Raw genomic sequence first — 23,033 nt, 5'->3', positions numbered from 1 at the left:
CAGTCGCGAGAACACCCACCCTTGCGTTGCTGCCACGCATCGCCATCAATCACTTTTCCTTCGAGCTTCCGTTCACGGATTGAAATCGTCGAGCGGGCCGAGCGTGAAAAAAAGTACCTCCTCGAGGATCGAGCCGAGCCTAAACAATTTGCACGGGCGTGGGTAATGATTTCGGACGTTATCTACCCTCCAGCGAAATTTGTCCCGGGCCCTCCATTCGTCATCCGGCCACCCGCGTTCCTTTATCGCAGCGATTCTCAACCCCGCAGCACCTTCCAAAATGATTTCTTATTTAGGGAGCTCTCGAACTCTGCGTCATTTTTCATGCGCGCCTCGTTTCACTCGGCAATGAAAGTTCTTCTTTACAGAGTCGACCGGCGAGCGGAACAATTTTTTATAATGCACCCCTCGAAGCACGAGCTGACCGATTTGGAGTAACTAACTCTCTCAGGGGCACAAAGCACACTGTTACGCGAGAGTCCCAGAGTTCGCAGCATCCCCTCTGCTTCTCCATCCGTGTGAGCTTAGGCTACCTCCGCGGGAGACAACGGGATCGAGAGAATTCCACGCTCCACGCGTCTGTTGTCCTCCATCCTCGCGCGAGTAGATCCAATTTGCGCGACGAGTACCCGCCACGAACGAAATTCGCGACTGGAGGGGGCCAGTGGATGTAATTTGACGCGGCGGCACGAGGGTGCTCGTGCTCCTTTTTTTTCCTTTTTTTCCCTAATTCAACGAAGGGCGAGCAGCCGCGAAATGAAAAGCGCGGCCACCCCCCCTTTTGTGCGCGGCGTGCACGCGTCACCCCCCTAAAGGTACCCGTCATCCATTTGCGAGCTGCTTGAGAGCAGCGCGCGTGTGTGTGCTCGAGCAGCGGAAAATCTCGAGCCTTTCGGGAAACGCCAGACGGCTAATCTGTCGGGAGGAATTAGTTCTGATGTTTGATCGGCGCTCTTCAAGCGTCTGAAGTTACCCCGCAAGGGTAGATGATACGTCTGCTCCAGCTGGCAGATGGTCCTGCAAGCTGCTCCCTTTTCTCGCATTTTTGTCCCGGTTTCCGGTACTTTGGCTATCGTTGAATTCGGTAATCGAGGTCTCCGTTAGCTGCTTAAACGGTACAGTCTTTTCCCGTCTGATATAGACGTCCGGCACAGCACCCATGCGTCAATTGGGAGTTTCCACCGAGCAGTGGTCTAGAATTACGCGGTAGTTCTTCGTTCTCATCGTCAGCCTTAATCGCTGGTCTCGAATAACAGCTTCGACTGTCGCAGGCTATTTCGACCTGGCTGACACCCAAGAGCAAGCAGCTGCGGCATTGGGCCTTCCCTATTTTCGCATCAGCGCAATTTTCAGAGCCGATCGATCGCTTCGGTCGGGGTTACGGCCTTGGCGAATGATCTAGCGATACGTGGACGACGATTTTTCAACGAATATGCATTGTGTACGATGCGAACAATCGACGACGTCGCCTTTGGTGTATCCCGGTCATTGAAAAGCTAAGCTGTCGTTTGCGTTGAAAGTGACAATGCCTAACGGTTATTATTCTTCAACCTAGGTGTACTAAAGTGTCTACGGTGCGTCGATGAATGAGAATCTTGTACCTAATTCTCAGTATTTAACATAATAATTAGCGAAATTGAACTTACTAGTAACGGTCCTCGTTAGCCAAAGGCACCACTCGTACCGCAGACCTGAGTCAGACCACTGTAATTTTTCCGTCAAGGATTTCAAGCGAACGTCAAAGGACTCCCGAGAGGACGGACTCGCGTGTACGCTATCTCCGCGATGGAAGACTTCCTTGGACGCGAAACGCTGACTAATATCCGGGGCGATTGCGGAAAAGTAAAACGGTACCTGCCAGTACGCGGAAGGCAGGATCGCGTGCAGTGTCAGTCGTTCGTTGGGATATATTCCGTGCGTCCCGTGACAATAGGGGGCCAACTCAACTCGAAGACACGATTGGCCAATGCCAGAACGTCTCGGTTCAGTCGGTGCCTGGTCTCTTGACCTGCTTGCACGACCAAACGATTTTTATTTTTACCATTCGACCCCCCTCTTGCGGTTGCCCACAGTTCTTCCAGGTGTTTTCTACACCGAAACATGCGAGTCCCGTTCCGCGTCGCGTTGCAAGGCTGTACAAAGGTCTACCGATACCATCAAGTGTCTGTCGCATATCGTTGAAACCTTGGTGGGAGTTTCTCTGTGGCATGGGGACTGATAGCTCCTCGAAGGATCATCCTGTACAGGGATGACCAATGATTAGTGATTTAATTGTGATTTATTCACGCTATCCGGAAGTCTATGGTACCGGAGTCTCGAGTCCAACGAAGCGAGTCGGTTCTACTCAGAAATCGCTATGCGTTTCCCAACGCAAGCCTTAATAGGTACTTTGTAGAATTAATAGGAGATTCGTTCCACCCCCGCGAGCGCAGAAATGGCTACGTCGGATAGCCTGGCGGATTTTCGGCTGGAGTACATCGGAGGATTCGTGCAGAAGTCGTTGAAACTGAAGCCAGAGAAATGGGGCAGGCTGCTGCTCACCGAGGAGTACCGGAACGCCGTGCTGGATTTTCTCGATAATCCTCTGCCAGCGGTCCTCTTCGTCGTCCTGACGCCGAATGCGCAATTAGTCGCGTCCACTTCGTTTCCCATACCTTGCCTGAGAACCAAAGGTGAGTCTGGATGAAGAAAATCCTTCTATCTTCTATCTTGAAACTTATGATTTAGGTATCTATGCGGTGAAGGTGAAGCAGACGCCACTGGCCAAAGAGAAGGAAGCGTGCACCGCGATGCTGATCCTAGGCGACCTGTCTTCTCGTGTGGTGGACCAGTTGGCCACTCTGGTGGACAACGTGTTCGCTCCTCTTCTTAGCAAACCGGAGAACCACAAGGATCTGCCCGACGTCGCGGTCCAGGACATCTGCAGACACGTTCACTCTCTGCGCGGTACCTTGTACCAAGTAATATATTTACCACCATGTTCATTTTCATTTGATCAACTCTACCAAAGTTTAAATAGAGAATACAGTGATCTAATTCGCTCGTACAGGTGAAGGGTCAGGTAAACGGCAGGACGGTGCTTCCGATGCCAGCTGGGATGGAGAAAGTGACGGAGGTGGAGAAGCTAGTCAGAGCGCAGGGAGCGCAAGCCGTCGACCTGTATTTGAAGAGCGCCATAGAAGGTGTCGTGATAAAGTGGGCCTATTTGGTGAACGACGTTGTCACTCAGGAATCCAACGCGGCTTTCGACAATGGGCAGAATCCCACCCCTGACGTCGAGCTGGAGTACTGGTCCGCTAGATTAGCAAATTTAAGGTAGATTATACTACGGATACGCTTGAAAGTAGATAGGGATAGTATTATTCCATTGACGTAGTCCAAGGGCCAGTACCTGTGCCAACATTATACCATGTCGATCGATATATGCCAAGCAGACGTCCTAAATGTCCTCTTCGTCCCACCTGTCGTAGGTACATCTACGACCAGCTGCAAGAGGATCGCGTGAAGAAGATGGCGAGCATCCTGGAGAGGACGGACAGCGCGTACTTCCCGTGCTTCCGCACCCTCTTCGAAAACGTGGTGTCGTCGATGGCTGAGGCGAAGGAGATATCGCTGTATCTGTCGCCTTTGGCCAGATGCTTCAAGACGGTCGAGGAGGTCGACTTCTCCGAGGCTAAGCCGTTAATGGCCACGCTGATACACTCGGTAGGATTAGCCTGGTCGAAATCCACCTACTATCAGAGCTCCTCCAAGGTGATCATTGTGCTACGACAGATTTGCAACCTGTTGATACAGGAGGCTCGTCGATTCCTCGATCCGACTTCTATCTTCCAAAGCGACGTGGACGAATCGCTGCAGCGCGTTCAGATGTCGAGAGGTGGGGCTGACTTATCGAAAACCGATTTCCTTTTAGCGGATCCGATATCGGTTTAGTCAAACATTCGCAATTAACCATTCGGCCTACGATTTACTGTGGCATCGTGCCGTGCCATAATCGAGTATAAAATACCTTGTGGCTTTTCATACGACGTCTCTGACTCGTGCTTTTCAAATTCTGTACCGTGAATCTCACACGTTGTTATAGCTTAAAGAGTTAAAAGTCACTAGGTGACCGAATGTTTCGCATCTGTTCGAATTGTTTTCATTTTCTTACAACGCAAGACTTTTTTACCTTTGTCTTCTAGTTCACCTCTCTGTTCTGTTTTAAATATCATTTAAATTGTTCTTCAGGAGTTCTAGAGGAGTTCAAGCGTCAGTTCGAACTCAGAAAAGACATGCCAGCTATGAAGCCCCACGCACCGCCGTGGACCTTCAACTCCAGCGCGGTTTTCTCTCGCTTGGACGCCTTCCTGAAGCGACTGAGCGATATCGAGTGGCTCTTCAACACCGTCATGGAGTTCTCCAAGCTGGAGAAGATCGAGATCGGCGGTATACTCGGTCGATCTCTCAGCAGCAGGATCATCAACGTCTACAAAGAGTTCCAGCAACTATTCTTGTCGTTCACCGTGCGAGCAAACGACGCCCTCGAGCCCGACGACGAATCTTTCGCCGTCGACTGTATGAAATTCAACGAGTCGATCACCGATCTGGATAGCAAACTGGCGGCCATTCTCTGTCAGGCGTTTGACGACTGCGGGAACCTCGAAAGCGTCTTTAAGGTAGAAGGCGTCGCGATAATAAAAAGCAGAGATTCCCATAGCTTCTCATCCGCAGATTCGTTGGAATTCACTCGCGATTTAATTGAACTTAACGTTCCAGTTAATAAACATCGCTGGTTCGGTGCTCGACAGGCCAGTGATAAGCAAACAATTCACGGATCGTTACTCCAGGATCCTGGAGCTGCTGAACGTCGAGCTGACGGTCGTCGAGGTGCTGTTCAATCGCGGCACCAGAGGAGCTCTAATTAATCTTCCGCCTCTGGCCGCGGCCTTGACGTTCACCAGCATGCTGAGGCAACGCGTCGATCTGCCCGTGCAATCTTTCAAAGCTATTCAACACCCGTGAGTGACTTATACAGAGATTCAGACTTAGCCGAGCCAGGCGTCGACGCCAGACGGTTCACGATTTCAGCATGGCGAGCAGCGAGGAGGGACGAAACATCGAGAGGCGGTACGAGAGGCTGATCAAGATTTTCAACGACAAGGAGAGCGACCTCTTCGAGGAATGGGCTCGAACTGTGCCGAATACCGTCGACGTGGGCTTGAATCGCAATATTCTAGCTCGCGGTACGGATTCCGCGTTGTTGCTGAACTTTGACCCCGAGCTGCTGACCGTTTTGCAGGAAGTGAATTATTTGAAGCAGATGTCGCGGTCGGATATACCCTACGAGGCTGTCAAGGTGCTCCTCTGTTCGCTTAGAAAAGAATTTAAAAATTAATTAACACATTGTTAACCGGTCGCGAGTAAACTCGTGTTTGCACTTGCATGATCTATATCAGGGCTTCTTAAACTATGGGTCGCTTAGGGAATTCTTGTGGTCGCGAGATATTAATGTAAAATATTTAATTTCCTCTTCGATATTCTCTTTTCTTTATGCTATTGCTTTCTCATATCTTTATTTTATATTTTTCGGGTTACGAAAAAAAAATTACAATCATAAATGAGGTCGTGAATGAAGAAAGTTTAAGAAGCCCTGATCTATATAAATTTACGAAACCCAGGGCGATACAGAATATTGCAAAAGCTTTGCTCGTCGTGTCATTTTTTTTATTCTTTTTAACAAACAATACTTTTCTCGTTATTTAGATTTATATCATTCGGTAGTTCAGTAGTGAACAAAATTACGAAATAATAGCCGATGACACGAAATCGCTTCTGTGTAAAATTGCCGGTCAACAATGCGTTAACCATTGATAAAGGATCGAGTGTTAAAATTCCTCGTTAGGTGTCGGAGAACGTGGAAACCTTCCGAAAGTTTCGCACTTTGTTGGGAGCGACGGTGGACTCGTACAACAATATTTGCAAGAACACGAGTCGGGTCGAGTTTCGACTGATCGAGAAGGAGATAACGAGGATCGATTCCCTCGTGTCCCGGGGAGAGAAGGAATTATGCTGGAGGTCGGACGGCGTCCTGGAGTACATCGAGGAGCTGGGAGAGCTCGTCGAGGGGCTCTGGAGGCGTATAAAATCCGCCCAAACGAACGTCGAGAAGATCAAAGCTATTTTGGAGCCCTGGACCAGGACTCCTCTCGTTGAAAGGAAGGATCGCCGTAAGGATGCTTTATTGTCCTTCGACGAGCGACCGGAGAAAGTATCCAAACGTTACGGCGAGATCGAGAGAGCAGCGGAGCAGATTCACTCGTTGCTAGGGGAGAACCAGGTCCTTTTTCAAGTTTCCGATGAAATGGAGGAACCCTGGCGGAGATACGTGGACCACGTCGATGGCATTGTTATGGAATCCCTTCGTAGAGCCGTGGGGTGCTCGTTAGGTCGCTATTTTCAACGATTCAGTTAAGAGCCAGGACACGCGGATTGATTTATATTTCGTTGTTCTTATCAGGATACTTGGTCGAGAACATGGATTCCGTTGGACGAAACGTGCCGCTTTTGGAGGCAAAGTTGGAGCTCAGAGAGCCCGATCTTTACTACGTCCCTTCGTTGGAACCGGATGATCCAGACGGGCTCGATCAGCTGATTCTTCGTCTCTTGAACGACATCATTGGCATGGCTGCGTTGGTGCCGAGGTTGAAACAGGACTTCGTAGGATACGCTGAGGAATTAGAGGAGGATTTCGATATCAAAGGAATGAAGAACGAGATCCTGAGTAACGTGTCCACCGCTGTGGAAGACGCCACCGAGTTCTGCAGCAATTTCGAAGGTGAAATGAATTTCTTCATCGACGAATGAAATTTCATCCATGCAACGAATACGTAGAAATGCATTTACGCTTTCTCGCGAGATAGGAATTCGTATTATCATCGTCGTGCCTTTTATTCAGCTTCGTCCAACATCCCGGTTATGGTACGTACGTAATCCCTCGTCATCTTATTTTATCAGGATACGCCTATCTCTGGTTGGACGACAGAGGTATAGTGATGCAACAGTTCCTCGAGTATAGCCGGCAATTGACGATGGAGGAAATGGAGATGGTGGCCGTCCAGGATCCCAAGGGGCCGGCACGGTCACCGCCGAAAATGGAGCAATTCCGCGAGCAAATCGACCTTTACGAGGGCCTCTATCTCGAGATCGAGGAAATGGAACCGTCGAAAGTGTTTTGTGGCTGGTTCAGGGTAGACCTGAGACCCTTTAGACAGTCGGTGCTGAACATGGTCTGCAAATGGTCGAGCATGTTCAAGAGACATCTGGTCGATCGCGTTACCAGCAGCCTCTCGGATTTGGGATCGTTTATAAGGTGTTTGTTTCTGCGGAATGACCTTCGTCGTCCGATAAAAACAAGCCGCTTTCTTGTCGACGTTCGCTCCGAACGCGCGAACGAAGTTCTCGTTTCTTCCATAACCGTTAAATTTGATATTTTTAAGAATCGTACAAAGTAGTAACTTACTCGAGAAAGTGAAAGCAGTTGCTACTTTTAGAGAATAAGCTCTAAATTAACGATCGCGCAGACTAACGTTTACGACATCGATTCTGCTCGATAGGCGGGCAGACGAAGGTTTATTGCAACCGATTCAACCCGGCGACTATGCTGGCCTCGTCAGCGTGATGGGTTACCTTCTGCAAGTGAAAGAGAGACAGCCGACCACGGACGAGATGTTCCAGCCACTGGAGGAGACCATCGAGCTGCTCAAGTTTTACGACCAGGACATACCGGAGGAGGTGAACGTGCTGCTTCAAGAACTGCCGGAACAATGGTCCAACACGAAGAAGCTGGCACTCATGGTGAAGCAGCAAGTGGCTCCTCTGCAGGCAGGTACGATAACGTTGAATTATCCTCTTTCAAGTTCGAGCTATCTGAAAACATACGAGCCAAGCTATTAATAAATTACTCGTGTTAACAAAGGCGAGGTGTCCAGAATAAGAGGACGAATCTCGGCGTTCGACACGACGATAACGCACTATCGAGAGGCTTTTCGACGCTACAACTTCTTCAAGTACGAGTGCCAGAACCCGTACGAGTTGCTCGACGAGGGTCACAAGGAGATCCTGATGCTGGAGACGCAGATGAAGGACATACAAGCGTCCGCGTCCTTGTTCGAGGTGACCGTGCCAGAGTTCAAGGTGTTGAGGCAGTGCAGACGGGAGCTGAGGATGCTCAAGCAGCTGTGGGACTACGCGAACATCGTCAGAAGCAGCATAGAGGGATGGAAGACGACGCCATGGAGAAAAATCGACGTGGAGAACATGGACATCGAGTGCAAGAAGTTCGCCAAGGAGATTCGAGGTCGGTAATCGAAGTATATCGACTGAAGTCAGAGTGTAAACGGAATGTTTCTTGGAATAATTAGCCCTGGACAAAGAGATGAGGTCTTGGGACACCTACGTGTCGCTGGAGGCGACCGTGAAGAACATGTTGACGTCCCTGAGGGCTGTGGGGGAACTTCAGAATCCAGCGATTCGAGAGAGGCACTGGAGGCAGCTGATGAACAGCACCAAGGTATCGCCAGGGTTCACAGAACGTGTCAGGGACGCCAAGAAAGCGATTCAGGAGTATAGATATCTCTGAGTCTCCTATTTTGTACAAGATTACGCATTTTTATAACTATTTTTTACATCATTGATACCAATGTCTGTATATATGTACATATTTTACGTTAAGGTAGTCGGATAAGAGTTAGGAAAATTTGAAGGAAAACATTTTGAAACGTGTACTCACGATACTGATTAGATATAGTTGCACCGCTGTATATATGCTGTCGGTGTTGCAGAAACTGGGCGACATGACTCCAGAAATGACCGTAAGTCCACTGTAAATACGCGCACGATTACGTTTTCATCGATATTTCGTTCTTTCGTTCATCTTCGTACATTGGACACCAGAGTAGAACGCGTCTCATAAGCACTGGCATACCCCATGGAACGATAACAATTCACAGAGCATGCAGCATAATTTTGTAACACGTTCATTATACGCTTCATTGTACATATTCCGTTAAATAAATTCTGAATCATTTGATACGAGTTCTTTGATTCGTGCTTCACCTGGCATCACCCTCGCGTTTCTTTTTGTCGAATTCGTTATCGAGCTTCGCAAAGGTTAAAGCACTGGAGAACATGGTCAGCAGAGATTTCTGCGATTAGGTGCGATTCGTAATGGACGCCTCGACCACGCTGGCGGACCTGCTGGAGCTGAATCTCCACGACTGCGAAGAGGAGGTGAAGAATATCGTGGACAAGGCCGTGAAAGAAATGTCGATGGAGAAATACATGAGGGAACTGAACGTCACGTGGTCCAAAATGGAATTCGAGAAGGAGACTCACGCCAGGACTGGAGCCACATTGATAAGAGCCAGTGAAGAGTTGATAGAGACCCTGGAAGAGAATCAGGTTAGGACAGGTTAGATTTAGACGCTCCGATGATCTGACAGGGTTGCGAATGGGGTTCTTGGCTTTCTCAGGTGCAACTGCAGAATCTGATCACCTCCAAGTTCATCGCTCATTTCTTGGAGGAAGTGTCGAGCTGGCAGAGGAAGCTGAGCATCGCGGATCAAGTGACCACCGTCTGGTTCGAGGTGCAACGAACGTGGATGCACCTCGAGAGCATATTCACGTCCTCCGAGGACATACGAAGGCAGCTCCCAGTGGATGCCGAGAGGTTCGACCGAATCGATAAGCAGTTCAAAGAGATGACCGAGGAGATGGCGAAGACGCCCAACGTCGTCGAGGCAACGAACAAGGAAGGCCTCGTGTCCGCCCTCGACATCCTGCAGAAGGAGCTCGTTCTCTGCGAGAAAGCTCTGGCGGAGTATCTGGAGACAAAACGCCTGGCCTTTCCAAGGTTCTACTTTGTCTCGTCTAGCGACTTGCTAGACGTTCTCTCGAACGGCAACCAGCCGGAGGTCGTGGCCAAGCACCTGACCAAACTGTTCGATTCCATGGCGCGACTCAAGTTCGGCGAGGAGATTGCCAAATCTTCCAGGGCCGTGTTGGGTAAGAGTTTCGAGTGTAAATTGCAATTCCTTGCTATATTTCGTAACTGTCTTAACAATCTGTTAAGGTATGTTCGCCAAGGATGGAGAGTACGTAGAATTCGCCAACTGCGAGATGAACTGCGATGGGCCAGTCGAGGCTTGGCTGAACCGTCTGCAGCGGGCCATGAGAGTCTCCATAAGGCACTACTTCAGCGAGGCTGTCGTCTCTTACGAGGAGAAACCGAGGGAGCAATGGCTGTTCGACTATCCAGCGCAAGTGTCTCTTTGCGGCACGCAGATCTGGTGGACCACCGAGGTGAACATCGCGTTCGCCAGGCTGGAGGAGGGCTACGACAACTCGCTGAAAGACTACCTTAAGAAACAGATCTCCCAGTTGAGTATCCTCATCACGCTGCTGATAGGGGAACTGACGAAGCAGGAGAGACAGAAGGTGATGACGATTTGCACGATCGACGTGCACTCGAGGGATGTCGTGACCAAGCTGGTGCAGTCCAAGGTGGAGACTGCCCAGGCCTTCCAATGGCAGAGTCAACTTCGCCACCGCTGGGACGAGAAGGAAAAGGATTGCTTCGCCAATATTTGCGACGCGGAGTTCAAATATTCGCACGAGTACTTGGGAAACACGCCAAGGTTAAAGCTCGCGTCCAACGAACGATCGTTACCGAAGGAAAGGGGAAGTTAACGTGTATATGCTATTGTTTCAGGTTGGTCATAACGCCTCTGACGGACAGGTGTTACATAACTCTGACCCAGTCCCTCCACCTGATCATGGGCGGTGGTCCAGCAGGGCCAGCAGGCACGGGTAAAACGGAGACTACCAAGGATCTAGGCAGAGCTCTAGGCATAATGGTCTACGTGTTCAACTGTTCGGAACAAATGGACTACAAATCCTGCGGGAATATTTACAAAGGTCTGGCTCAGACAGGTGCATGGGGCTGCTTCGACGAGTTCAATCGGATCACCGTGGAGGTCCTGTCCGTTGTCGCCGTGCAAGTGAAGTCGATTCAGGACGCCATCAGGGACAAAAAGGAGAAGTTTAATTTTATGGGAGAGACGATAAGCTTGGAACCTACGGTGGGCATATTCATCACCATGAACCCTGGTTACGCTGGTCGCACAGAACTCCCAGAGAACTTGAAGGCACTCTTCAGACCCTGCGCTATGGTCGTTCCGGATTTCGAGCTGATTTGCGAGATCATGTTGGTGGCAGAGGGCTTCCAGGACGCCAGGATCTTGGCTAGAAAGTTTATCACGCTCTACACCCTGTGCAAGGAGTTGTTGTCGAAGCAGGATCATTACGACTGGGGACTGAGAGCGATAAAGTCCGTCCTGGTCGTCGCTGGAAGTTTAAAGAGGGGTGACCCTGGCAGACCGGAAGAGGAAGTGCTCATGAGAGCCCTCAGGGACTTCAATATTCCAAAAGTCGTCTCGGACGATTTGCCCGTCTTCATGGGCTTGATAGCCGACCTGTTCCCCGCATTGGACGTTCCCAGGAAACGAGACGTCGAGTTCGAGAAGATGGTGAAGCAAGCCGCAGCCGATCTGCTGCTCCAGCCAGAGGATGGGTTTATCCTGAAGGTCGTTCAACTGGAGGAACTGCTCGAAGTAAGGCATTCTGTTTTCATCGTTGGTATCGCTGGATCGGGCAAGACTCAGGTATGGAAGACCCTGTTTAGAACCTATCAGAACATGAGGAGAAAGCCTGTGTACAACGACCTGAACCCAAAGGCTGTCACCAACGACGAACTGTTTGGGATAATTAATCCAGCAACCAGAGAGTGGAAGGACGGATTGTTCTCGGTGATCATGAGGGAGCAGGCGAATCTGGGAGGCGAGAACCCGAAGTGGATCGTCCTGGATGGCGACATCGATCCCATGTGGATCGAGTCTTTGAACACCGTCATGGACGACAACAAAGTTTTGACTTTGGCCAGCAATGAGAGGATAGCTTTGACGCCTGTCATGAGGCTGCTCTTCGAGATATCGAATCTAAGAACCGCCACCCCGGCCACGGTGTCCCGAGCAGGTATCTTGTACATCAATCCTCAAGATTTGGGCTGGAATCCCTACGTCACCAGTTGGGTAGAGAAGAGGACGTCGCCGATAGAGAAGTCCAACTTGGTGATGTTGTTCGACAAGTATATCCCTCCTTGTTTGGAGACTCTGAGAACCAGGTTCAAGAAAATAACCCCTATCGCGGACATGGCACACGTCGAGATGTTGTGCCATCTTCTTCACTGTCTTCTGAGGCCCGAGCTAACTGGCGGCGATTTTCTAAAGGACCACTACGAGCTCTACTTTGTGTTCGCCGCTGTTTGGGCGTTCGGTTCCTCCATGTTTCAGGATCAGACCATCGATTATCGAGTGGAGTTCAGCAAGTGGTGGACCAACGAGTTCAAGCAGATCAGATTTCCTAATCAGGGTACCGTGTTCGATTACTATATCGACGCCGAGACGAAGAGCTTCGTTCCTTGGACGCAACGCCTGCCTAAATTCGAGCTGGACTCCGAGATGCCTCTACAGGCGGTTCTAGTCTACACAGCCGAGTCTATCAGGATCAAGTACTTCTTGGATCTGTTGATGGCTGAAAGACATCCTGTTATGCTAGTGGGCACTGCTGGCTGCGGAAAAACCGTTCTCGTCGCCGAGAAACTCCTCCATCTACCGGAAAATTACGCCGTGGCCAACGTCCCCTTCAACTTCTACACCTCGTCTGAGATGCTGCAGAAGATCCTGGAGAAGTCGTTGGAGAAGAAAGCCGGCAGAAATTACGGTCCGCCAGGGAACAAGACTTTGGTGTATTTCATCGACGACTTGAACATGCCCGAAGTCGACGCGTACGGGACTGTTCAACCTCACACGATGATTCGTCAGCACTTGGACTACGGCCACTGGTACGACAGAACGAAGCTGACGTTGAAGGACATCCACAACTGCCAATACGTAAGCTGCATGAACCCCACGGCTGGTTCGTTCACCATCAACCCGAGGCTGCAGAGACACTTCTCAGTTTTTGCTGTCAGCTTCCCCAATTCCGACTCTCTGACCACCATCTACGCCTCCATTTTGTCGCAGCACCTGTCAAACGTCGAGCACAGGTACCGTTTCAAACAGTACGCAAGGGAGTTGGATAACTTGACCCTTTGCACTCGGATGTCCCCTACGAGGGAACATCGTAAGCCTAACAAGTTTTGTTAGCAACACCACCGCAAACATAAAGAATTTATGGATCTCAACGCTTCAAGAAAGCTATAAGAATTTATAATCGAGTCTAATAATGCCAAAAACGGTCACGTTTCCAAAGTTAGATTATTTTATGTAGCGCGATTCCTGTTCGCACACTTTGCGACGAGGTGGGACAGAGTGCAAAGAGCGAACCTTGTAGATTTTCTGATTTCTGAGCGTTTTACAGGTTTCCGTCTTGCGTCACCGAGCTCTGCAAGAACGTCGTGCAAGCTTCCATCCAGCTGCACCACCGCTGCGCCCAGATGTTCCTACCGACAGCGGTCAAGTTCCACTACATCTTCAACCTCCGCGACCTGTCCAATTGCTTCCAAGGATTGCTCTTCAGCGGCAACGAGTGTCTGCAGTCACCGATAGATCTGATCAGGCTTTGGTTCCACGAGACGCATCGCGTGTACGGAGACAAGCTGACGGACGAGAAGGACATAGAGAGCTTCTCGAAGCTGCAGTTGGACATCTTGAAGAAGAATGTGGAAGAGGTGGACGAGGGCGCCATCCTGGAGAAACCCAACATCTACTGTCACTTTGCAGGTGAATACTTTCGAGCGGTTTGTAAAATTTGCGACGTTCTTCGAGACACTGAAGGATATCGAATCGCCAGGCGGCGTTGGAGAGCCGAAGTATATGCCCGTGAACGAATGGACTACGTTGCACCGGTTGCTATCGGAGGCGATGGCCAGCTATAACGACCTGGTGGCAGCTATGAATCTGGTGCTGTTCGAGGACGCCATGATGCACGTTTGTCGCATAAACAGAATATTGGAGTCCCCCAGAGGCAGCGCTTTATTGGTGGGCGTAGGTGGTTCTGGCAAGCAGAGCTTGTCGCGATTAGCCGCGTTCATAAGCTCCCTGGAGGTCTTCCAAATTCAGCTGAAGAAGGGTTACGGGATCGCGGATCTCAAGCTGGAGCTCGCCGTTCTGTACTCGAAGTCGGGCTTGAAGAACTTGGGCATAGTTTTCCTGATGACCGACGCGCAGGTGCCTAACGAGCAGTTCCTGGTGCTGATCAACGACATGCTGGCTTCTGGCGAAGTGCCGGACCTGTTCGCCGAGGACGAAGTGGAAAATATAATAGCAGGTTGTTGGATAGTTGCTGTGTAGTTGGCATTTTTCAAAAGTACCAACTTCAACCCTTTATAGGTCACTGGTATTGTTATAACTAAGGAAGGGGAGGGATGTTTGATTTTTAAGTTTCTACGCTCGTCTGTTAGGTTTAATTGGAAAAGAAAGAATTCTCTTACCAGAGAATTCTGGCCTATAAAGGGTTAAGATGCCAATTACTCGTTGGGGTCGTAAACGTTCACAGGGGTCCGCAACGAGGTGAAGGGCGCGGGTATGTTGGACACCCGCGAGAACTGCTGGAAATTCTTCATCGACCGGGTGCGCAGACAACTTCGAATAGTTCTCTGCTTCTCCCCTGTGGGATCCACTTTAAGGGTACGCTCGAGGAAATTCCCAGCTATAATAAATTGCACGGCGATAAACTGGTTTCACGAATGGCCGCAAGAAGCTTTGATGTCCGTGTCGAAGAGGTTCCTGCAGGAGTTGGACGAACTTCCCGGGGCTTATAGGTATCGCGTTTGAATATCGACGCTGGTAACTTGCTCGAGACGCGTGCCGTTTTAATAGCAACTCCGACTAATATAACGACTCGATGCTCCCCCGAACGCAGAGATTCGGCGGCAAAATTCATGGCCCACGCTCACACGAGCGTCAACGCCGCGAGTCGTCATTATTTGGCCAGCGAGCGTCGTTACAACTACACCACGCCGAAGTCGTTCTTGGAGCAGATCAGCCTGTACGCCAAGTTGTTGAAAGCGAAGGCGAAGGAGCTTCGCGCGCGAGTGGCCAGACTGGAGAACGGATTGGAGAAGCTTCGATCGACGGCTGTGCAAGTGGACAAGCTGAAGGAGAAGCTGGCGGTACAGGAGGTGGAGCTGCAGCAGAAGAACGACGCTGCTGACGCGTTGATCGCCATTGTCGGTATCGAGACCGATAAAGTGCAGAAGGAGAAGGCCATAGGTATCGTACGGAGTGTACCGTGATTCTCGAATTATCGTAGGTAGATTGGAACGTTTTCAAAGTTTGCTTGGTTTGGTTGGTTTTTTAAACTTTAGATTCACTTTAGTTATTGGACTGAACCCATACATCGTCATACAATTATTCCTATTCTTCTTGAAGTTACTTTACCTTCCATAACTCCTTAATTTTTGCTTAGTTCGCGTTATTGTAACTCTGTATATTACATTTACGTTAGTCTTGTCTTTCGTACGCGTCTGTTGGCCCCCATCTAGCTAGGGTATCTCGGGATTACTAAGCCCGTACTTTAGCTGCGTATTCGCATGCTACAATCCCTGAGGGCTTTAAAATTTGCTTCCTGTTCGTATTCAGCCGATGAGGAGGAATGTAAGGTCGCCATAATAGCGGAGGAAGTGTCGAAGAAACAGAAGGACTGCGAGGCGGATCTGCTGAAGGCGGAGCCGGCGTTGTTGGCCGCCCAGGAAGCCCTGAATACCCTGAACAAGGCGAATCTCACGGAACTGAAATCGTTCGGTTCGCCTCCTGGAGCTGTGACGAATGTGACGGCAGCCGTGATGGTCCTCCTGGCACCGTCTGGTAAAGTGCCCAAGGACAGAAGTTGGAAGGCTGCCAAGGTACGAAGACGAGGTCACAGATGCTTCCTCGAGAGAGACCACGCTATACCGTTTCGTTTCGCAGATCGTGATGGCGAAAGTGGACACCTTCCTCGACTCTTTGATCAACTACGACAAGGAGAACATCCATCCAGAGGTGATCAAGGCGATCCAACCGTACCTGAAGGACTCCGAGTTCGAGCCAGAGTTCGTCAGGTCTAAATCCGCTGCAGCCGCGGGCCTTTGCGCCTGGGTCATCAACATCATCAAGTTCTACGAGGTGTTTTGCGACGTGGAACCGAAGAGGAAAGCCCTCGCTCAAGCGAACGCCGAGCTGGCAGCTGCTCAGGAGAAGCTAGGAGGAATCAAACGCAAAGTTGCGGTAGGTAGAGCGCGGTCTAGTAGCGTCGGGGCTTGTTTGAACGAGTTCAGAACGAGTGTTGTTTCCGAAACAGTCGTTGGAGGAGCAATTAGGGAAGCTGACGGCAGACTTCGAACAAGCGACGTCCGAGAAGCTCAAGTGCCAGCAGGAGGCAGACGCGACCAACGCCACCATCGCGCTGGCTAACAGACTGGTAGGAGGCCTGGCCTCGGAAAACGTGCGATGGGCGGATTCGGTGGCTAAGTAAGAATCAATGTCTGTTGATCTCTGAGTTCTGATAGATAGCTGATAAATAGATCGTCCGATGCTTTGATCAAGTTTCGTTGGGGTCCGTCCCCTGGTGTGGTCGATGGCGATAGACTTCACCAGTTAGAAAGAGTTTAAACGAGGACTCCAAGTACTTGCCTCGATGAAATGTAAAAATGGAGAGGGCTTGTCTTTCTATCCTTTCTTGATCGCCTTATGGTGGGTTCGTTAGAATAAGAACCCCTACCAGTGGCAACTGGTACTAATAATCATCTGTTACGTGCTCGTTTGTCGTTTTACAAACACATCACCTTCGGGTGGGGTCAGGTGTGCCCCTCAGACACAGGTACTGGCCCTTGGAATACTAACATGGAATACCGTTCAAGTTTCATGCAACAGGCATCTACGCTACCGGGTGACGTGCTCCTCGTGACAGCTTTCATATCCTACGTCGGATGTTTCACCAAACAGTTCCGACAGGATTTGCAGCACAAACAATGGATGCCGTTTCTACGGACCGTGGAGCCAACTGTTCCCATCACCGAAGGCTTGGATCCCCTGTCGCTGCTAACTGACGATACTCAAATCGCCAAGTGGAACAACGAAGGTCTGCCAAACGACAGAATGTCGACGGAGAACGCCACCATTCTGACCAACTCGGATCGCTGGCCTCTAATGATTGATCCCCAGGTACTTGATTCCATCGCGAACGTCTCACGACGTCTGAATCTTAAACGATTAAATCCTTAATTTTCTACAGCTTCAGGGTATCAAGTGGATCAAACAGAAATATGGGGAGGAACTTAGGGTGATCAGATTAGGCCAGAAGGGTTACTTGGACGTTATCGAGCAGTCCTTGGCGACGGGGTCTACGGTCCTGGTGGAGAACATCGGCGAAACGGTGGATCCTGTGCTGGACCCTTTGCTGGGCCGAAACTTGATTAAGAAGGGTCGCGCGATTAAGATCGGCGACAAGGAGGTCGAATACAATCCGCTCTTCAGGTTGCTATTGCACACGAAGCTCGCCAATCCCCATTACAAGCCCGAGATGCAGGCTCAAACAACCCTAATTAATTTCACGGTGACGAGGGACGGTCTCGAAGATCAACTGCTCGCCGAAGTAGTGAAAGCCGAGAGGCCGGACCTGGAGGAGCTGAAGGCCGAGCTCACCAGGCAGCAGAACGATTTCAAGATCACCCTCAACAGTTTGGAAGACTCTCTCTTATCGAGGTATGCGTCGTCCGAGGGACCATTTTCCATTTCCATTTCCTTCTTTCGTAGATGATTTATATCTCGTATCGTCCGACGACATCTACGCCGGCGAACGAAAGCGTTTCCAGCGAACGGTGAAATTGCAATTCTGGCCGCAGATTGTCGTCAGCTGGCAGCAACGTCCTGGAAGACACGTCGCTGGTGGAGAATCTGGAGACGACCAAGAGGACCGCGGCGGAAATCGAATCGAAGGTCACGGAGGCTCGAGGAACCAGCCGGGAGATCGACGCCGCGCGAGAATTGTATCGACCAGCGGCAGCGAGGGCCTCTCTGCTCTACTTTATCCTAAACGATCTCAACACCATCAATCCAATCTATCAATTCTCGTTGAAAGCTTTCAGCGTGGTGTTTCAGAAGGCCATCTCGAAGGCCGATCCCGCCCCGGACGTTTCCGGGAGGGTGAAAAATCTGATCGAGTGCATCACCTACTCCGTGTTCATGTACACGACCAGAGGGCTGTTCGAGTGCGACAAACTCATCTTCGCCTCTCAGATGGCGTTTCAGATCCTCCTGGCGAGAAAAGAGGTGACCGCTGGCGAGCTGGACTTCCTCTTACGGTTCCCCGTAACGCCTCACGTCACGTCGCCCGTTGATTTTCTCACCAACACCAGCTGGGGCGGAATAAGGAGCCTCGCCAGTCGAGAGGAATTCCGGTAAGCAGTTCGAGACGGCTACCCGTGGCCATCTTTGGCGCCCAAACTTCCACGAATTCGACAAGAACCGCACAGAAATGCTTCAATGCTCGTAACATCGGTACGCAGAAATAAACTCTTTGCTCTCCTATGTCGAGTCAGACTCGACAGAACCGTACTGAAATAAAAGAATCTGGAGTGCAAAGGGTTTCTCTCATCTGCCAAGTTTACTTTGTACGGATGAAATATTTTTTAAACCCACCCTATCTCCTTGAACCGTACGATGACACCTGCTCCTCGTGGAATAAATTTTTGCGCGAGCCAGAGCCTTTTGAACCCTGTTACCTACGATATATGGAACCCACCGGGCTTTCGTTGGCCCTCGCGTAAGAGACGTTGTATATTTCTCTGCGTAGTAATCTAGACAGAGACATAGAGGGATCAGCGAAGAGATGGAAGAAGCTGGTGGAGTGCGAGTGCCCCGAGAGAGAGAAATTCCCGCAGGAGTGGAAGAATAAAACGACCATCCAGCGTCTGTGCATGCTGAGAGCCCTGCGACCTGACAGAATGACTTACGCAATCGCAGCATTCATCGAGGAGAAACTTGGTCCCAGGTACATCGAGGGTAGAACGGTCGAATTCGCCAAGTCGTTCGAGGAGACCAGTCCTAGCACTCCAATTTTCTTCATCCTTTCCCCCGGAGTCAATCCTCTCAAGGTACGTGTACAAAATTCCTCTCGTTCGTCGAATCTACGCGATTTCTGCTCGACCAGGACGTGGAAGATTTGGGACGTCGTTTGGGATACACGCTGGACAATCAGAATTTCCACAACGTGTCGCTTGGCCAAGGCCAGGAGACCGTTGCGGAACAGGCGATGGACGAGGCGGCCAAGAGCGGCCATTGGGTAATCCTACAGAACATCCACTTGGTCAAAAAGTGGCTGCCGCTGTTGGAGAAGAAGTTGGAGATAGCTGCCGATGGCTCTCATTCGGAGTATAGAGTTTTCATGAGCGCGGAACCAGCCAGCACGCCCGCGGGACACATCATCCCTCAGGTAAGCTTCGATCTTTCCCCCTTCCCCTCGAATGCGTTTCGAGTCGACACGACGCTAAAACCAGACAAATTAGGGGATCCTCGAGTCGTCCATTAAGATCACCAACGAACCGCCCACGGGAATGCAGGCGAACCTGCACAAAGCCTTGGACAACTTCTCCCAGGAAACTCTGGAGATGTGCAGCAAGGAAGCGGAGTTCAAGGCGATCCTGTTCTCCCTGTGCTACTTTCACGCGGTTGTCGCCGAGCGTCGGAAATTCGGACCTCAGGGCTGGAACAAGGTCTACCCTTTTAACGTGGGCGACCTGCACATCAGCGTCAGCGTGCTCTACAATTACCTGGAAGCGACGTCCAAGGTGCCTTGGGAGGATCTCAGGTGGGCGTTGGGGTTTCTTGGTCGCCGTCGAACATTTCGCAAGCGTACTAATTATCGCTAATTGAATTAGATACTTGTTTGGAGAGATCATGTACGGAGGACACATCACCGACGACTGGGATAGAAGACTCTGCGTCTCGTACCTGGAGGAACTGATGCAGCCCGATTTGGTCGACGGAGAACTGCAGTTGGCGCCAGGTGAAAGGCTTCTTTTGCGGTCTCGGATGTTTTAGAATCTTTAGAACCGTTTGCACTCCTATGTAGAGTGCGACTCGACGTCAATGTTTATCTCAGGTGCTCCTTTCATGTCCAAGTATATAGCAAAGAAAATTGTATCAAGAGATATCATACACTTGAAAGTTACAAAATACAACAAAAGTAAGAATAAAACTGGTATTTAACCTCTTCACGCCCTTGGCCACATATGTGGACGTTTAGATTTTTATAATTATAATTGCTGTCGATAGTACAAAGAACAAAAATTTGATAATAACAAGAAGAAATAGTCCCTGAAGAGGTTAAGTACATTTAAAAAAAAAGAACACTTAAAAGCGTTGGGAGCTGTTGATATATAATTCGGAGTGCAAAGGGTTAAGTGGTAATAACTTGTATCATCGATCGTCTCAAAGGATTCCCAGCGCCTCCGAATACAGACCTAGCAGGCTATCACGGGTACATCGACGAGGCTATGCCACCAGAGTCACCTTACCTCTACGGGCTCCACCCAAACGCAGAGATAGGTTTCCTGTCGATGACCGCCGAGAATCTCTTCAAGACCGTGTTCGAGATGCAGCCACGGGACGCGGGCAGTTCGGGTGGTCAGACGGTGACCAGAGAGGACAAGGTAATCGTTCGACTTTTCTAACGAGGCAACGCTACAATCGAACATGTTCGAAGGTGAAGCAAATACTGGACGAAATAATGGAGAAACTGCCGGACGAGTTCAACGTAGTCGAGATAATGAGCAAAGTAGAGGAGAGGACGCCGTACGTGATCGTGGCGTTCCAAGAGTGCGAGAGGATGAACTACCTGACGATCGAAATCAAACGATCCCTGCGTGAGCTGGATTTAGGTCTCAAGGGAGAGCTGACCATCACCTCGGACATGGAGGACCTGGAGAACGCGCTGTTTCTCGATCAAGTGCCACCAGTCTGGACCCAAAGAGCCTATCCCTCTCTTCTAGGGCTCGCTGCTTGGTTCGTCGACCTTTTGTTGCGCATCAGGGAACTGGAGACTTGGTCTACCGATTTCATTGTAAGACGGCAAGCTTGTATCCACCTGCTGGGAAAGAATCTAGGAGGATTTGTTTTTAGTTACCAGCTTCGGTTTGGTTGGCTGGATTCTTCAACCCTCAGTCCTTACTGACAGCCATCATGCAGTCGACAGCCAGGAGGCAGGAGCTGCCTCTGGACAAGATGTGCTTGCAGTGTGACGTGACGAAGAAGAACAAGGAGGAATTTACGTACGTTATTTGCGTTATTGTGCGTCCATTTAGATAACCTGTGATCGAAGAATTAATATACAGCCAATCCCATAAGTATTCGTACCTTTTATGTCTATCGAAGACATTCGTCTAAACTGATTGATAGGTTTGATGTTTCCAAATAAACTTTTTATTATATATATATGTGTGCGAAGTCTATTTACGTACATATTTATAATAATAAAAATACTTTATTTACGGGCAATATGCTCTTGATATCAAATACGATACAATAACAATCAGAAAAATGGAGACAATCACAGCATATCATTATGTAACATGTTCAGCTAGATTACGCATATCCAAAATTGCTGATGAATCACTGCTAATGAATTATTTATTTTAAACATCAAACCTGTCATTTAATTTAGACAAATTTCGTCGGTAGATACAGAGGATACGAATATTTATGAGACTGACTGTATTTGTTTTATGGTTTCGACGTTAGGTCGGCCCCCAGGGATGGCGCATACATCCACGGAATCTTCATGGAGGGAGCGCGATGGGACGTTCAAACTGGCGTCATAGTGGACTCGAAGCCCAAGGAGTTGTTCCCGGCGATGCCAGTGATCAACGTGCGCGCGATCACTCAGGACAAACAAGATCTACGAAACATGTACGAGTGTCCTGTCTACAAAACTCGGACTCGAGGACCCACTTACGTGTGGACATTCAACCTGAAGACCAAGGAGAAGCCGGCCAAGTGGACTCTGGCTGGCGTTGCGTTGCTGCTTCAAACTTGAATCGTTCTTTCGTATTAGCTTCTAAATTAGGTTTATATTAGAATAGACAAACTCAAGACGGTAGTCTTTCAGATTGTAGTTAAGGGAGGGTCGCTCAAATCCGGTCCTTAAAAAATAAATGACCCCCTTCGTGGACCGACTCCAATATACGAGTGGACGCGGTCCGTAATTGCGGCCGAGGAAGAAGAGAATAATTCGAGCGTAAATCCCGAAGGACTCATCGAACGGAGGATATCGCGAGGTCGACTAATCGACCGAGAGTTAATAAACCGTAAGACAGAAGAAAACCGACGCGCGGTCTCCGAGGAGCAGCTCCTCGTTTTCTGCGCGAGGGACAGACTGTCCCGGGACAGAGCGAAGGGAAGAAATTATCTGTCATTCCTCGAAACAAAACCCTCCCTCGATGTTTCTGGATCGATAGTCGCCGATAGGAGCCCCTGAATGGAACCAGTTCGACGGAAGAAAGTAGATTAGCGTGTTAAAAATTTTGATTCGACTGTACCAGGATTTTCCCAGTATTAGTTCCAGGTCTTATCAAATTTTGAACAGACGAGGAAGCGGGAATCGTATACGACGAGTCCCTTTGGTTGAATTCGACAACCAGGAGAGTAAAGATAGAAACGGAACGGAACCTCGAGGTGAAAACGCAGGAGGATACAAGAGCTCCGGCCGCCTCGGGGACATAAAAGCTTTCAGATTGCGACGCTGGATCAAAATTGTATCGTGTTAGCGGAAGAAATTAGATTTCCCTTACTGACGGGAACGTCGAAGCGCGCAGCGATTCGCTCTCGGGGAACGATCTCTCGCAACAGAATGAAATCCCATCAAATATGCAGAGGTTATTAGCTCTCGAAGGGGCGAGGAAAAATGTTTGCCCTCCCGGTTTCTTCCCGTCCCTTCGACGGAGGATTTTATACGGCGGC

The 23,033-nt window shown here is 49.8% G+C and overlaps 1 protein-coding gene across 1 annotated transcript; it reads left to right on the top strand.

Annotated features, from left to right (window-relative positions):
* Positions 1–2,434: 2,434 nt before the first annotated feature.
* LOC128875499 (dynein beta chain, ciliary) lies at positions 2,435–22,110 on the top strand. The gene is made up of 36 exons (XM_054121133.1): positions 2,435–2,672; positions 2,728–2,960; positions 3,050–3,315; positions 3,471–3,877; positions 4,231–4,658; positions 4,759–5,000; positions 5,071–5,338; positions 5,885–6,428; positions 6,500–6,817; positions 6,997–7,351; positions 7,596–7,867; positions 7,958–8,338; positions 8,403–8,551; positions 8,823–8,852; positions 9,196–9,441; positions 9,513–10,044; positions 10,112–10,676; positions 10,751–13,144; positions 13,459–13,820; positions 13,891–14,367; positions 14,596–14,860; positions 14,962–15,311; positions 15,681–15,943; positions 16,008–16,304; positions 16,378–16,547; positions 16,937–17,240; positions 17,311–17,780; positions 17,921–18,475; positions 18,871–19,171; positions 19,228–19,509; positions 19,583–19,884; positions 19,955–20,082; positions 20,514–20,728; positions 20,782–21,138; positions 21,198–21,362; positions 21,811–22,110. The coding sequence occupies exons 1-36, from the start codon at positions 2,435–2,437 to the stop codon at positions 22,108–22,110; spliced, it is 13,431 nt and encodes a 4,476-aa protein (XP_053977108.1).
* Positions 22,111–23,033: the final 923 nt, after the last annotated feature.

This window comes from Hylaeus volcanicus, chromosome 4 (genome assembly GCF_026283585.1).
Source record: "Hylaeus volcanicus isolate JK05 chromosome 4, UHH_iyHylVolc1.0_haploid, whole genome shotgun sequence".
NCBI classification, from domain to species: domain Eukaryota; kingdom Metazoa; phylum Arthropoda; class Insecta; order Hymenoptera; family Colletidae; genus Hylaeus; species Hylaeus volcanicus.
The sequence above is the reverse complement of the archived record's forward strand: the minus strand, read 5'-3'. Positions and strand labels throughout refer to the sequence as shown.